The 15,531-nt window shown below is 42.0% G+C and overlaps 1 protein-coding gene across 4 annotated transcripts; it reads right to left on the minus strand.

Moving 5' to 3' along the window:
- Nucleotides 1–1,106: 1,106 nt before the first annotated feature.
- On the minus strand, nucleotides 1,107–14,619 carry LOC147874534 (kelch-like protein 10). Of its 4 annotated transcripts, none has more exons than XM_087345276.1 (10): nucleotides 14,465–14,619; nucleotides 10,180–10,367; nucleotides 8,655–8,903; nucleotides 7,083–7,362; nucleotides 6,068–6,304; nucleotides 5,445–5,614; nucleotides 4,985–5,154; nucleotides 4,001–4,159; nucleotides 2,831–3,038; nucleotides 1,107–1,551 (listed from the first exon to the last, which is right to left on the minus strand). In XM_087345276.1, exons 2-10 carry the CDS (start codon nucleotides 10,362–10,364, stop codon nucleotides 1,326–1,328), a joined length of 1,884 nt encoding a protein of 627 aa, XP_087201402.1. In that variant the 5' UTR covers nucleotides 10,365–10,367; nucleotides 14,465–14,619; the 3' UTR covers nucleotides 1,107–1,325. The 4 variants fall into 4 exon arrangements, with proteins under 4 accessions (XP_087201402.1, XP_087201403.1, XP_087201401.1 ...); XM_087345277.1 differs by having other exon boundaries at nucleotides 10,180–12,608; XM_087345275.1 differs by having other exon boundaries at nucleotides 10,180–12,704.
- Between the last annotated feature and the right edge of the window lie 912 nt (nucleotides 14,620–15,531).

The following is a 15,531-nucleotide window of genomic DNA, read 5'->3' on the forward strand; positions in this document are numbered from 1 at the left end:
GGTAATATTTTGTGCACATTCATTAAAATACTTAAAAGTACCTTACAAAATACCGTGAATAAATAAATACGTCTGTTAGCTGAAACCATCGCCTGTTTCTTCATGGCATTTGAAGAGGTTGTGAAAACGTTCCCTTCTTCTTTGTAGATTGTTGCCAAGGTGGGATTGGGTTCGATGAAGGGATTTATGGACTCTTTTGCTGGCTTCACGGGATTTAATTAAAGATCCCTCAGCTGAGGCTTTAGTTATTTATTTTCAGGTGATTGCTTATTTAAATTCTCCGCGCGATATTGGTCAAAGTTAATGTAATACACCAATGAGTCCGTGATACCGTTTCAACTTGCAAATACTGACAACTGCCGACTCCTCTCAAAAGAAGTCTGCGTCTCAAATACATTACTTTCTCCCACTTATTCCGAAATCTGAAATTTTGTAACATCATTGGTTCGACTTCCCGCTTAGTTTTGTGATTGGTGGAATATTTTAAATTCAAGTCTGATTGGTCGGTTCGATACCCGAGGTCAACTCTGACGCTAGGTCACTTATGCCTACTTTTGCATAAACCCAATTAATAGGGGTCGGACCTCCCAGGGGTGAAATCCTACAATGGCCAGTTGAAAGAAGTTTCGAACTTCTTGGATGTGGATTTTCCGCTGACCCTTCGCGACATGTGCGGGAGTGAATGCATTGAAAACGGAAACATTGCTTCATCCTTGATGGGTGGTCGTAGTCCGAGCTCGACCTCATGGCTAGACGATTACAATTGGTTCTTCCTCAGGCACATGGCACAACTCAGCCAAATTTAATTTTGCATTTTTTTAAATAAGACACGTAGATCAGAAATCGATACAAAATTCACAGTCTGTTGCCTTCATAATGACGTTTTTGTAAACGATGTTCATGAAGAAAGAACATTTAATCATGACGGTTTCGTAACGCGAAACATGTCGCCACAAGTGGATTCATTTAATACAAGACGCAAAGAGAAACTGTTGTGTGTTGATGAATGGTAATATTGTAGACAAAATTAAACGTTTTTAAAATAATTAATTTCAATAAGACTTCTTGAGCAGAAAATAACGAGGAGAAATAATTTTTCCTTCTTTGCTGCAAACAATATTTCTCTTTATTTTATGTTTTTGTAGCTACTACACCGATTCCTAGTTTTCTACATTATTTTCAACAACAACAACAACAACAACTGTGTCGTTAAGAATTGCATCAGCTCAGCGACTTCGCTGCCCTCCCGCGAGCGCCGCTCCAATTAAGGCCTCTCCGTGTATTCAATGAGAGTCGGAGATCCTCGCCCACCGACTAACCCTATGTCAAGGTATCCAGAGAAAACCTTTAACTCTTTCCACGCACCAAAGTAAGAAACGATGTAACCACACCAGGTTCAAACCCGTGGCTACATCAACAGAAGGAGTGTTACGTTTCTCCTCCATTAATTTCTCTCTGTGCTTGTAGGCGTAATCGCTTGCATTCGGTAGGTTCTCGATGACACAGGTCGACATCCCGGATCTACAAACATTCATGTCTGCCGTCTCCTGCCTGCAATTTGAATATAAAAAGTGAAAACAAACAATCCTCCATCTTTCACCAGTATTATCTACACTCAAGACAATTTTTACCACATTTCGCGGACACAGTTACAGAAAATATGTATATATATACTTTTACTTCTGGGGTTCTAAAATATCAGAGATTTCGGTGTAGAATAAGAATAAAAGAATTATCTTTGTGAGTCGTAAAATGTTTTGCCCTAAAAATATCCATGTCTGATGGGCTGGCTCTGCCTTTGGGTTTAATGGGAAACTACTTGAAGCTAAGGGCACAGCTTCCACCGAAATGTCGTTGCTTGTATTTTGTTTCCAGAAAACCTTAACAAAAGATCCCCCAATCGGAATTCAATGCACGATTGCCACACAATATTTCAGAACAGTTCCCACGTGATCTTTCTTTCACTCATGCACATAGAACAACGGCCAACGTGCTATTATAACGTAATATATTTTATTACATCGAAGTGGAGGGAGAGGTTATCACACGCTCTCTTTGGAGAGATAAGCGTGTCTTGTTTGAGACTTGCGCCCATGACAATATTTCCCTCTTTTAGGAAAATATTTTCAAAAAAAATTTGTTCAACCAAAAATAGTTCTGGAGAGGTTCTGCTACACGTAAGACAGACAAAAACCAAAATTAAATGAATTTCTCTGGGATTTCTGACTCTTGCACAAACAAGTATGGAGATATTTGTTTTCTGGGATGTTTTTGGAGCTCCTTACCAACTCCATCAACAGATGTCACGAGAGTGTATGGTCAAACACGCCAAGAGACAGCCATTTTGAAATAAACTTCCATCAGGAATGGAAACATGGGATTCATAGGCGTCGTTAAACCTGAAATTGCCTAACACTTTGACGAAAGCCGAAGATTATGGCGATGCTGATGTGCTGAACGCCAGACACTTCCTGCCCAAGAGAGTGCCGCTGATCAAGGAAACTTGGTCAAAGAGCTTCTTATTAATACAGTCACAGCTTACGTCTGATTAGCATTCCTAGTCATTCGCCCTCTGATTTAACCATTCACCTTGGCCGCAACGTCGCCCTGCCTCCTTTCATTCTACCCCCTTCCTCTCAAATGCTTTTCGCGCGTTTATTCGAGGCTCTGAGTAAGCAGTAAGAACCTCTGAAACGTCGGTCACTATAAGGCGCTGCATCCGCAAGATCGCGGATACCTTGACCGGAAATGATTCACTTCCTAGCGCTTTTCGAAAGTAACAGTTTGTGATTATACAGCCCTGAACAATCATACAAAGTAACAAACAAACCATCGATTTTCCTTGTCATTGAAACATTCGACGTGGGGGAAGAAGTTTTCACCGATAAACTTTCTACTGATGACGAAGATCTTGTCGTCCATCACTTTTGCGTCTTGTATATGTGAAGAGAAGTACATGGCAGGGATTTCGTTCCACGTGTCTTCTGCAGCGTCATACTTTTCGGCTTCGAGCCTGCATGATGTCTCGTTGCGTCCTCCTGCACACACACACATTCAGTAACAGGTCACAGGATACAAAAAAAGCCGCCAAAAGGAACTTATTCTAACCCCATTCAGCGGTTCCCTTCTTCTTATGTATTATTCTGAGTCCTGGCCACGAAATGTGTGGCTTTTATGGAGCCACAAGATTCATTACCTTATTCACAAAAGTCGGTAGTTGACCTCATCTCACATATTCTAAATCCTTAAAAACATTTTAATATTATCCTTCCTTTTACGCCAATGTGTCACAAGTGGTATCTTCTCTTCAAGATTACCAATTACAAATTTCTAGACGTTTGTATTTCCCGTAACTTCGATACTTCACACTCCGTCTGTCTTTACGCTCTTAAAATTGGTAATTCCGTGAACGGAACGAATGAATTAAATACAACAAAGAAAATTAATTTCCTCTTGCATTGTCGGAATTAGTACCAGGAACAGCTACAATTTTATTTTCGTACTTGTAGCATCAGGAAATTGCGCCTGACATCTGTTGCCTGCTTCATGAAACTGCGTGCGAAATTAACTTTAAATATTAACACTAGATGGACTGTTACAAACGGCGTTACACAAGCAAGTGACGAAAAGAAAGACTGCGAAGGGACTGCTTTAAACCATCGGCTTTTTGGGGATAACAGCGCGGCAAACTGAAATTTCCCTGCTACAAGAACAAAATATTTACCTTTGAAACTGGAACTGTGAAAAATGGGGCATACGTTAGTTGAGATACCACAAGGGGTTATGCGTTGTTAGTTAGTTAGTTAAGTGTTCTTTGTGGAGAATGTAATCGAAACCACGAATCGGGGTAAAATTACTGACAAACTAACTCTGTGATGACGGGAGTGAAATGCTGTTGATAAAGTCTCAGTTACTCAAAGAAAACCTGGAAAACATTTCGCAATAAAAAGTTCTGTAAGAAGGATAGAGGGGCATCACTCGGAATGTCCAGAGTTCTCACCTAGGGCGTACAGACAGCCATGGAACTCGACGCAAGAAAGACTACGACGTTCAGAATGCATTGGTGCAACGAACGTCCATCGGTCGGTGTCCGGGTCATAAACTTCCACCGAGTTTAGATAATTCTGACCATATCTTCCACCAGCGACGTATATTTTGTCTGTAAAAACAAATTAGCCAAAATTAAACTCGTCTATGCAGAGCACAGACATTGACAATCCGTACTTAAATTTGTAAATCTATTAAGTCCCCCTTCGTGTCACAGAAACTGCACAGACACGGCCGTCTCTGTTCATTTGCTTCTTTCTTTCGAATGCAGGCCATCGGCGTGTCGGAGGAATCGAGTTTAACTGATAAAATTTAACATAAACAGCATAAAGTACTTAAATTAACGCATAATGGAAATGACGGTAAGTTACGCCTTCTGTGAAACGAATTTTATTAAATTTGGTACCAGAGATGTACGGTACGAGCTGCTAAAAGGTGCTCTACATTTATAATATAATGTGCTATTATTAACTGTCTCAAAAACATATTGCATCTGCATTATTTGAGAGCCAATTTGATAGTTTGATGGTTGTTTGCATTCACTCCGAGTGTACACTAAAAAGGTAGAAGACGACGCACAGGGACAGCTTACGAGAGCAGAAGAAACCATCACGCACTCAGAACTTCAAGCCGTTGCATTCTGTGAAATAACGAAGTCCGTAGCACGGATAAAAGAAGAGATAATGAAAGAATATGGGACGATGGAATGAGGGAAACTAAGATCAAGAGCGAAGAGGAAACCTTGAAGATGAAGGCATAAGGTTCGTCTGAAACGTCGGCGGAAGCCAAACGACAGCCATCTTCGTACTCCCCGCCGTGAGAACCTCAAATCCTGAGATTTCTTGAACCGTTCTGGCGTTTTTACACGCGGACAGACAGACAGACGCCTCACCTTCTGAATTAATTCATACACTACTGATTAACAGGATTTACGTACCATTCAGTACAGCCGCACCTGCACTGCGTCGCTTTGTGTTCATGGGAGCGATCCACGACCACTGATTCGCCATGCAGTCGTATCTTTCCGCCGTTCTGTGATTAACATGACCATCTTCACCGCCCATGGCGTACACTGCACCTCGCAGAACTGCCACCATTAAACCCCATCTGAAACGATAAAAGTACACGCTCTGCTATGCTCATTTATTACTCATTCAGATGCATTTCCTCTCGCTGAACGCAATTGTTCGCTCGTCATTGTTAAATCACAATTCAATTGAATTAACAAGCAAATCGCATTCTTAAAACCAAAATTGTCGCAAATATCCTCCTTTATGTGAGTGGTACAATTTTACATCCCCTGCCCAGATTTATATCTTGACTAAGACAGCAACTGTCAGCTTTTTTAAGAAGGACTCTGTTCCCAGGAATTTCTTATATACGAAGCTGCATCTTACCTGCGTTCATGCATAGGCGCCACCTGACGGCATGTCTTCGTAACAGCGTTGAAGCAGCAACATGATCTTAAGATTTCCTTGCCGTCAAAACCACCGATGACGTAAATGTCGAAACCGACAACTGCCGTGCGATGTTCGGCTCGCGGACCGATCGAGTCGACCCCCTCCACCTGCAGGAACGAAAGGTTATGGCTTTATGTTTCTTTGGGTCATTCGGTCTATTGAAGTGAAGTCCTTACATTACAGTTCAGGCGACCAACCACCGGAGCAGAGGTGCAACCCCCAAAAGTGGACCGAAATTGCTACACCGTGGAGGGAGGCACTCGACAAAGACCGTGAGAAATTAACTTGGAGCGAAGGTGGAAACAGAAAGACCCGAAGTGAAGCTCTCGTCAAGTTCGACGGACAAACGTAGAATTAATTTCTGATCAACAGCTGACATTTCAGTTTCGTGCGATGGCAAGGACAGATGTTAGTGTTTGGGTTTTATCGACGCAAAGATGGAGGCAGTACGTCCATGATTAAGCTTAAATAAACAATTACTTGGTAAAATAAGGAAAACTAGTTTTCACAGAGGCGTCATTTAACAAGGCACAGTAAGAGTAGAAATGCTTGTGACTCACCACACTCCACCGGTCAGCACGTGCGTCGTAGGCTTCGATCACATCTGACAGCCATTCGTTACAACGCCCACCAATAGCAAACAGAATGTCCTGTGGGATTCGCGGGTGGGCAATCCTTGGTGTCACGATTTCCTTGTCTTCCTTCGTCAACCTTTCCACGTCGTCCAGGAATTTAAGCGTCTCCGAAATCAAGGGTCTGCACGCCTCGTTTTCCGTCACATACGGGTGCTTTGACACCTGTTGAACAGTTCAAAGTGGACCTTAAAATCTTTTAGGAAGGGATGCCATGTTCCATTGCAGAGGAAACAAGAAATTCACACATAATTTGGTTCTGAAATCACCGAAATAGACTGTGGTATATGCAGGAAAATATGATTTTTGGTTTATGTAACGACACTTTTAACAAATGCACAGGTTGAGGAGAGAAGCGAAATCAAGGTTAAATCGATCTTAGAGAAAAATATTGAAATGTGTTTCAACCGAAATCTAAATCCTTCAGTAATGGCTTCATTTTGAGTTACATTCAAAATCTTAATTTATTTCTCCTCTCTCCCGTGAGAGATGCACGATGCGATCACCACATTATTTTTATTCTATAAATTTAATTAATCGTCAAAATTACGTGGCATCTAAAGAAAATTATGACAATTAGTTGCTTCGAGTGCCAAGGGAGGCAACCTGCTACATGCTGATGGTTGGGCGTAAGGCCCATCAACACAACAGCGTGTTGTTATGGGCTCGATGTCTATTAAGAGCCATTGCATGTTTCGACCGAATGTCACGATGTCATTGTAACATTTTAACCAGAATTGGAAAATGTCAACAGATTCCGTTAAAACGTATCAGTATTAAATCTAATGAACGAGCTGGAACTGCGGACAGACAGACGGGCTTACACGTGACAAAGAAAAAGGCTCCCGATTTGCATTAATTGGTTACGAACACGTGTGAATATGGAATTGAAAATGCGGGCTTCACTTCCCATAAACATTCACGATTTCAGGGGCGTACTGACCTCTTCCTTGAAAAACGTTTCGTCAAGGAGTCCCAGTCTGACGCATTTCAAAAGGCCCGCGATGTGACCTTTCCTGTTGTCCGGGTCGTGGTTGATCCACCGGAGAATGCACCGCCACACAACTCTCTCGTCCTTCACGTTCAGTTCCTCGTCCTCGATTACCGCTTGCAGCTCCTCTACAGGAAGTTCCAGCAGTTCTTCGCTCTGCTGAGACACTTCCACGAATTGGCTCAGAACGAAGCGACGAGCGTGAGTCTCGAGGTTGGCGATTAAGTGAAACCTGCGACAGCGTGGATAAGAGCCGTCTCAGAATCGATCTCCTTCGAACTCTGACACATTGAACCACTGCAGCAAGAACTGAATTCTGAAGTGCTAAAACACCACAGTATTTCGCCTGCAGTTTTTACCTTAGCCCTTTGAAGCCCGAATGAGCGAGACTGAGAGCAGACACGTGGAGAGGCAACGCTGAGAGTCGCTCCGTTTAACCGTGACAAAACAGAAAGTTTTCGGCTCTGAAGGTACCCAGGCAATGCCCGCTCGTCCTCGTAATAAGGTTATAGGTTGAAACAAGGGCACGGCGTACGCAAGTGAAGAAGGCAGTGAGTTAAGGAGTGTAGAATTTTTAATTCTGGCCGTAACCTTGGCAAAACGACGTTTCGGTAACTGCGTGTGTTAATCCCGTGAAACCTTGTGTAACCCGACAATATGGGGGGAACCACGGGTCTGACGAGCGAGGGAAAGGAGAACGTGGTCACGGAATTGAACAAATAAGTTGAGACTCAATAAAGATTTTAGTGGCTAGCGAATGATGCGGGCGTGTCGCACGCACAAGCCGACGGCGAAAGTCACTCGTGAGCGCTGTTCGAGGGAGTCCCTGTTTTAAAATAGTGAATTTATCAGTCATTCTGTCCATCGCATGAGCTGGAGTGTCCGGTGTGATTCGGCCGATGTCAGTTGATTTGCTTGCTACGTTGTCCTCAACAAGAAGGAGTAGGAGGTCAGCGTCCACGGGACCCAGCGTCTTTGTCTTTGCTCGATAATAACCAATTCTCTAAATATCTTCAAGTGTTCATAATAATCAGCAAAATCTGGGTGTGAAGTTAGATCAATGAAATGTACCGCGTGGACTTCGATTTAAACACTCTCCCTGGTGGAATCCAATCCCAGCCGATCTGGTTGAAATTCGGTCGCTTAATGCGGGAATCGGATAATCGAGGCTCGGTTAACAGAGGTTTTGCTGTATGCAGAAGGATGTGGGGCTGAATGTTGATTTTGATATTGGGAGGATTATGTAAGAAGCAAGGAATGCCGCAGGGAATGAAACAGAAAAGAATTTCGAGAGGAAGACAGATTTAAGTATGACCCTGCAATAGGTCATCTGCTGGTCATAATGACGATCAAAACATACGCAGTTAAATCAGAACATTTAAATTACAGGGACGTTAATAATAACCTGCTAAATATTATAATTTGCCCAGTGCTCAGTCAGAGACTTTAATCTCTGACCTGGCACTCGACTGATCTCTTGATTAAAGCTGACTTCTCAGCAAATGACAAATGAACATCGATTACCTTGCGAACTGCATGATGCCGAAACAGTTGTCGGCGTCCATCGCGTCCATGAGGAAGTCGCAGCAGAGTTTACGAAGGTCCGGAATAAAAAAGGAGTCAGCCGTCTCGAGCAGCTGACGCGCGTTGTCGGAGTTGATTTCCACCTCGTCGAAATAAACATAGTCCAGTATCTGAATCATCATGTTTGAGCCAATTCTGCGGAGGGGAACACTAATCTTCGCACTGGTGTGCAGTGTCGTGAAGAAGATCCTGAAACGTCGATTTGGAGAAACGGCGAGCAGAAAATTACAAGTCATGCGCATAAAGTTTAAGTTTTTATGACTCACGTAGCCAAATTAAAGTATCTTTTGTCAATGTGGTAAATGAATTTTTGTTACCTGAATAATTAAAAAACTCCCAGATTGTGTACGAATGGGACCGGATTAACTGCGAGAGGTTCAAAAGCGGGCGGTGGCTTAAAAGAATTTAACCTAAAAATCGGAAAGCAAGCAGCGAGCATTTGAACTACGGAATGGCCACCTCGTTTCTTAGATAACCTTGACGCCTTCAAGAGATATCTGAGGTTATGACAACTCCTGCAGAAATTTTAAAGCCAACGCAAATATTTCAACATACATCGCGGGCTGCACATTCCACTGATTGAGCAGTTCGTAATAAGAAATCTATTTGTTCTGTCAAAACATTTTCCCGACGATAAACAAGTTAAAAGAAAAGCCGATGATTCTACGCGGCCTTTAAGACCAACCAGGAAACAATTTCCTATTACAAATTAAGGGCTCTGCAGTGCAAGACAAACGGAAAGATTTGATTGTCGGAAAACTGAAAAAGGGGCACAGCTCGTAGTAAGACGTGAGAAACGTCCTTTGGAAAACAGAATCAATGGCTCGTGGTTAAAATTCATTTCTCATTTCAAGAACGCACCGCAACTTTATTTAAAATACAAGCAAATTAACGTAAGCACAAATTCTAGATCGAGTTTATCCTATCAATGAAACACATCTCACGAAGATCTTTGTTATAGTTTATTATACTTCAGATAGAGCAACACAGAGCAGCTTTCAATGTTCCGGCCATTACCAACTTTCTTCTGGACTCTGTCGGTCGTCTTTAAAACGAAGAAGTTTTTGAAATGGATTCTAATTCTCCATCCAGATCGATTGACTGTCACCTCGGTACAACCGCACTTAAAAATTAGTACAAAAACCACGTACGTCTTCTGGGATGTTGTCTCGTAGAAATTATCGGACGATTCAGAGGTGCCTACTGCCTTCATCATCAAGGAAAGAAGGCAGTAATTACGTCTGAAATGCCACTCAGTTTCTACGCCGCAACGCCCAGAAGACATTCATCTTCGTCTTCCTCTCCGCCGTGAGATTTCATGACAATGAACAATTAACAAAAGACAATCAGCCGTATAAAAATACACGTTTCTGCATCAAAGGGGATGAAACATTTCTCATACGAATTGACGTCTATTATGTCCTAATTTCACGTGTTAATTAACCACGTCAGTAAATAAACAAACCTGAAATATTCGCTGCGCATCGACAGAATCTCTCTGCTGACTCGAAAGACGCCGCCGTCCTCCAACCTCAACGCCGCGTCACACAAGAAGTTCCTTTCTCTCAGCTCGTTCAGACGGACCAATGCTTTGGTGCACGTGCACCTGACGCCGACTTGAAAACAGCTGCAACTTTGGTTTGACTCCATATCCTGAAAAACAGTCGATCGCTGTTACAGGTTTTTCTTCATACCGACGCGTGTGCACATCAACTGAGAGTGACTGAGAGGGAACACGATACTGAGAAGAATATCTGGTCCTGCGAGAGAGTTACTGACAACGGAATGGCGAAAATTGTATAAAATGGAGCTTAATAGATCTCTTCACTAATTAATAAATTGTAGGCTTTCAGATCGAGGGTGAAGAGATGGGCTGGGCTTGTAGAACACATGGCAGAGACAAGAAGTGCAACTTTTTAATCGGTAGACCTGAAAAGAAAAGGTCACTTGAGCGTCCTATGCGTTACTGGGATAATATTAAAATGGATCTTAGAGGTGAAGAATGAATGTGTGAAATGACTTCATCTGCTTGAGTATGTGGTTTAGAGGCGGGGTCTTGTATACACGGACATGAAACTTCATGTTTCATAAAGGCGAGATATTAGATTACCTAGGCTACTGTTAGATTCTCAAGCTGAGTTTGTTTCTTTTTTTATACAAATGCCTGTTGAGATTCGATACAAAATGGTAAACTGTAAATGTGACATATAACTAACTACTAGACGGCTTACCGAACACGAAGTTTCATCACCGAACTAACCAAAGCCCTCCACCGGACCCCGTCCTATGGCAACAAAATCCGGTCTCCTTCAACTCCTATCTCCCATGGATCCCGCCTGTGATTATCCTCCCATCTACGTCTAGATCTCCCCAGCTGCCACTTCCCCCCAATACCCGGTGCACACCTCTCGCCCCCATCCATGCATTTCACATGCCCAGCCCATCTCACTCTTCTTGGCTTCATCACCCTGAAGACGTGACTGATTTAGGTAATATTAAGTCATGCCGCGTGTTTGTCATTACTCGCATAATTTAAATCTCCTTATATGTAAACTACGTAGACATTAAGTCTAAAATATCAATGTAATCTATAAAGTCTTAGATGCCTCTACACTGGTGAATCGATTTTAAAAAATTACGAAAAGAATATGCCATAGAAATTATGTGACTTTTGATGCAGAACCAGAAAGTTAACAAATTTTGGAAAAAGAAGGCTACACCTTTTCATAAGCATAAAATTTTCGAGTACTTCTCTCTCTGTAGAACTAAAAGTGCGTAAGAGCTTACATGATTAAGGACTTTCCTGCCTAAGTTACACTTTAATATAAACCACGAGCACAAAATGGAATTTAAATTTTTCAAATGAACGCGAAAATTACAGTTGGGAACAGTCACAAAAGCTCTAATTTGTTCTAACGCATGCGTAGATCAGGCCTAGATCACGCCACTCACACACTTCAATGTGCAAGATATTCTACGAAAAGTCGATTGGCACTCGGCTCGTCAAAGAACAGCCCACTTTCTTCACTGAACCAGAAGGCTGATCACCATGTTTACAAAAGCCCGCCACCGGGGTCTATCCTGAGCCAGTTGGCTCCATCGAGTCCCATCTCCCTAAGATCCATCTTAATGTTATCCTGCCACCTACGCCGAAGTCTCCTCCCTTCAGGCCTTGTAAACACTCAACTCGCCCTAACAACATCGGGTGTGGAGCTCGTCAAGCATTTTTCTCTCTTATATGTCCCACTCCCGTTTTGGGTCCAAACATCTTCCTCGACACTCTGTTGTCAGAGGCCCTCAGTCTAAGTTCCTCCCTCAAAGTGAAAGACCACGTTTTGCACCCATAAATACTTTGCACTAAACAATAGCAAACATTCCCCGGATTCATCGATAATTAGACTTTTAAAACCGAAATAAAATTTCTTCAGAGTTCCCTAAAATGCTTTAATAATGTCGATATACGAGGCGCGTCCATAAAGTAAGTTTCCCACTCGTCCCACAGCTAGCAAACCTTATATTGCGCGAAGCGACTGTGCGTACGTGATAGAGCAATGACGTAGCATGGCGCATGCACTAACGGTACTTCCCGCGTTCTCACAGTAGCATCGTTGCAGCTGTTGAAGATGGAGGTTCTTATTCCAGCTCCCGCCGACTGTGAAGTGCGGTCAGTGATAACGCTAGGCCGCAGACGGCTCGACGGACAGCAAGTCTCCTGCAGGAGTTCAGCTGGGAGGTGTTTAATCATCCACCCTACAGCCCGGACCTCGCTCCCAGTGATTTCCATCTTTTCCTACACCTCAAGAAATTCCTGTCCGGTCAGCGTCAGCGTTTTGAGAATGACAGAGAGGCGGAGATGGTTGTCACACAGTGGTTCCAATCCCAGGCGGCAGACTTCTACGACACAGGTATTCAAAAGTTGGTCCCACGGTATGACAAATGTCTCAATTCCGGTGGCGAATATGTTGAAAAATAGCTGGACACTTGCTGTATCTGTTGCAATAAATATTTCCATGAAATTGTGTTTTGTTTCTGTAAACGGCCCCAGGGAAACTTACTTTTGGGACGCGCCTCGTATCAAGAGACGAAAAGTTTTAGAATTATTGTTCAGAATGCAAACCCCACTTCTTAGCATCCACATATTTTTATTAAGATTCTGGGCTAAGAAACTCATTATTATTCTTTTAAAATTGTAAAATGTTAATTGCCTACTGAAATATTCTTTTATTATAAATGATGCCGTGAACAAACAGAAGTCAATCTAATGTTACTTGAAATTGTGTTAAAAAAGTTTAATTCTCTTACACGAGTTCACAAATGCAGACGAAAACATTAAATGTGATGAACAATAATAATAAATAGGAATCCCTTACCTCAAACTTTGTTCAATTGTAAGAGACCACGATGTCCACGGGCAAAGATCAGTTTAATCAAAATTAAAATGGAGAGAGTGGAGGGCGGTTTCACAGATTTCTTAATAATTCTTATATAAGATAAGAACTTGTGATATTCTAAAACGTTTTAACAGCACAAAATTATCTACTCTACGACGCACTTCTACAACCGAGTCACAACAAAGCTCTTAACAGAATGACGAAAGCCAACCAACCAACCAAAAAGCTAACTGAGGGCGGAGGCCTGCGCAAGCGCAAGCATCGTCCCTACCTAGGTGAAACCATTCCTGCGCACAAGGCGCATTGCTGGAAATGGTAAACGGTCTTAATTTAAAAAAAAAACGGAAATTTTGCTAACGCTAGTGCAACAATGCCGAGTAAACAGATGACGCAACTATTAGTTTCTTAGGTAACATAACCATTGTTGTCGGTCCATATTTACACATTGTTGGTAGTTAAAATGTACAAAGAGTATTAATATAACTTATAATTAGGTTACATTCAATCATAAATGCAAGAAGTCGAATGAATTTAAAAATATTCGGAAGAGACACGAAGAAAAAACTGCATTTCCAATTGCCCTTATTTAAAAATAACGCCCGGTTTCAGTATACTTGATTAATTTTAAAGATTATTTTTGAGGGGCCCGAGCGCTGATGAGCCCATCGCCCCTGGATCGGAGAAAATGTTTCCCCCGTTCGAATCCCGGGGAAGATGTTTTCAGTTGTTCGGATAGCGACCACTAGGGAAGAATGGCGCTAAGGCAAATTCTGTTCTTGTTCCTCGGAAATGATTCGACTGACTAAGGTCACAAGCCCGAAAACTGTCAGACCCAGAAGATGAATTTGTAAGAAGCTGTCGTATTTCATCCTTAGTAAATTCTGTGGACGAGCAGACGTTCGAATGCTGATGATTTATTTGATAATTGAGATGAGTACAGTTCATGTGAAACACAATGTTGAATATATATAAGTGAGTAGACCAGCAGAGTTTCCCCCTGACGAGTAACGTGAAACGTCCGATGCGTCTTCGAAATTCACTGGTTATAAGCAAATCCCCGATATCAGTGACGGCTTTTTACGTGTCGTCGCAAGGCGTGGTTCGGGATCCATTTAGAGGACACGATAAACCCCTAGGAACGCGACCCCTTGCCCCGTCAAAGTTCGGGCGTCCTGACCTCGGCAGGCCTTCTCTATTTAGAATATATTTAGAATATAATTTCAATAAACTTATCTGGAGCAGATCCTGTCGCCCCCGTCTACAACAGCTGGAAATGGAAAGCCTTGCTTTCTGTCCAAGGTCCACAATGTGACTACTATACTTTATATAGTAACTTAATAATAAATAGGAATCCCTTACCTCAAACTTTGTTCAATTGTACGAGACCACGACGTCCACGTCACAGATTTCTTAATAATTCTTATATAAGATAAGCACTTTCGATTTTCTAAAACGTTTTACCAGCACAAAATTATCTACTTCACGACGCACTTCTTCTACAACGGACTCACAGCTCAGCTCTTAACAGAATGACGAAAGCGGTTTGTTGACGGCGATAATTAAACACAACAATGCCGAATAAACAGATTACGCAACAATTAGTTTCTTAGGTAAAGGAACGGAGTGCAATACGGTTCATTCAGGCTATTATACTACGTGCATAAGAAACGAGAAAAGAGCCTTACGGCATGCTCAGCCAAGATTGTTGCAGGTGTGGGTTAGAAATTCCAATCCTTTTTCTTGCATTGTTATACACGCAGGTGTTCACGTAAAGGCTGACCATTGTCGACCCATATTTACACATTGTTGGTAGTTGAAAAACAACAAAATAAGAAGCTTATAATTTAGTTACATTCAATCATACTCGTAAATGGAAGAAGTCGATAATTAATAATAAATGTGTTCTTTATCTGAGGGAAATAAATTTAAATGAGAAGAGGTATAAGAAGGAATTGCAAATTCATTTTCGCTTATTGAAAAACAACGTCGGGTTTTATTTTACTTGATTAATTTTAAAAATAATTTTTCAAGCGCCCGGGGCTGTTGACCCCAACACCTCCGCGCCAGGTTTCGCAGTTCTGGCGTAGACAACGGAAGTGTAATCGCCTCTGAAGATGGCAGATCTCTCTCTTCAAGGAGGCTGAGATGGAAATCATCATTGTTATCTCTTTCTGGGTCTAATCCATGTCACAATGGAGACTTATATCGCTCATCAACTGAACATGTAATTTCGTTCTGACTTTTAGGTTCCTATTTGATTCACCGACATTTCCACAAGACCCACACACTTTTAATACACAAGAGCAATGCGCTCCTTTCGGAGCGGTCTCTAAAATAAAAATCGATCATAAAGTCAGTTTTCGTAATCGTAATATATCGAATGAGTATCAGTTTACCTTGTTGGAGTTGTTGGAGTTGGTACTTCA

Source organism: Zootermopsis nevadensis, unplaced genomic scaffold, assembly GCF_977971745.1.
Source record: "Zootermopsis nevadensis isolate Lab colony 2312 unplaced genomic scaffold, Znev_1.0 Znev_ptg000008l, whole genome shotgun sequence".
NCBI classification, from domain to species: Eukaryota; Metazoa; Arthropoda; class Insecta; order Blattodea; family Termopsidae; genus Zootermopsis; species Zootermopsis nevadensis.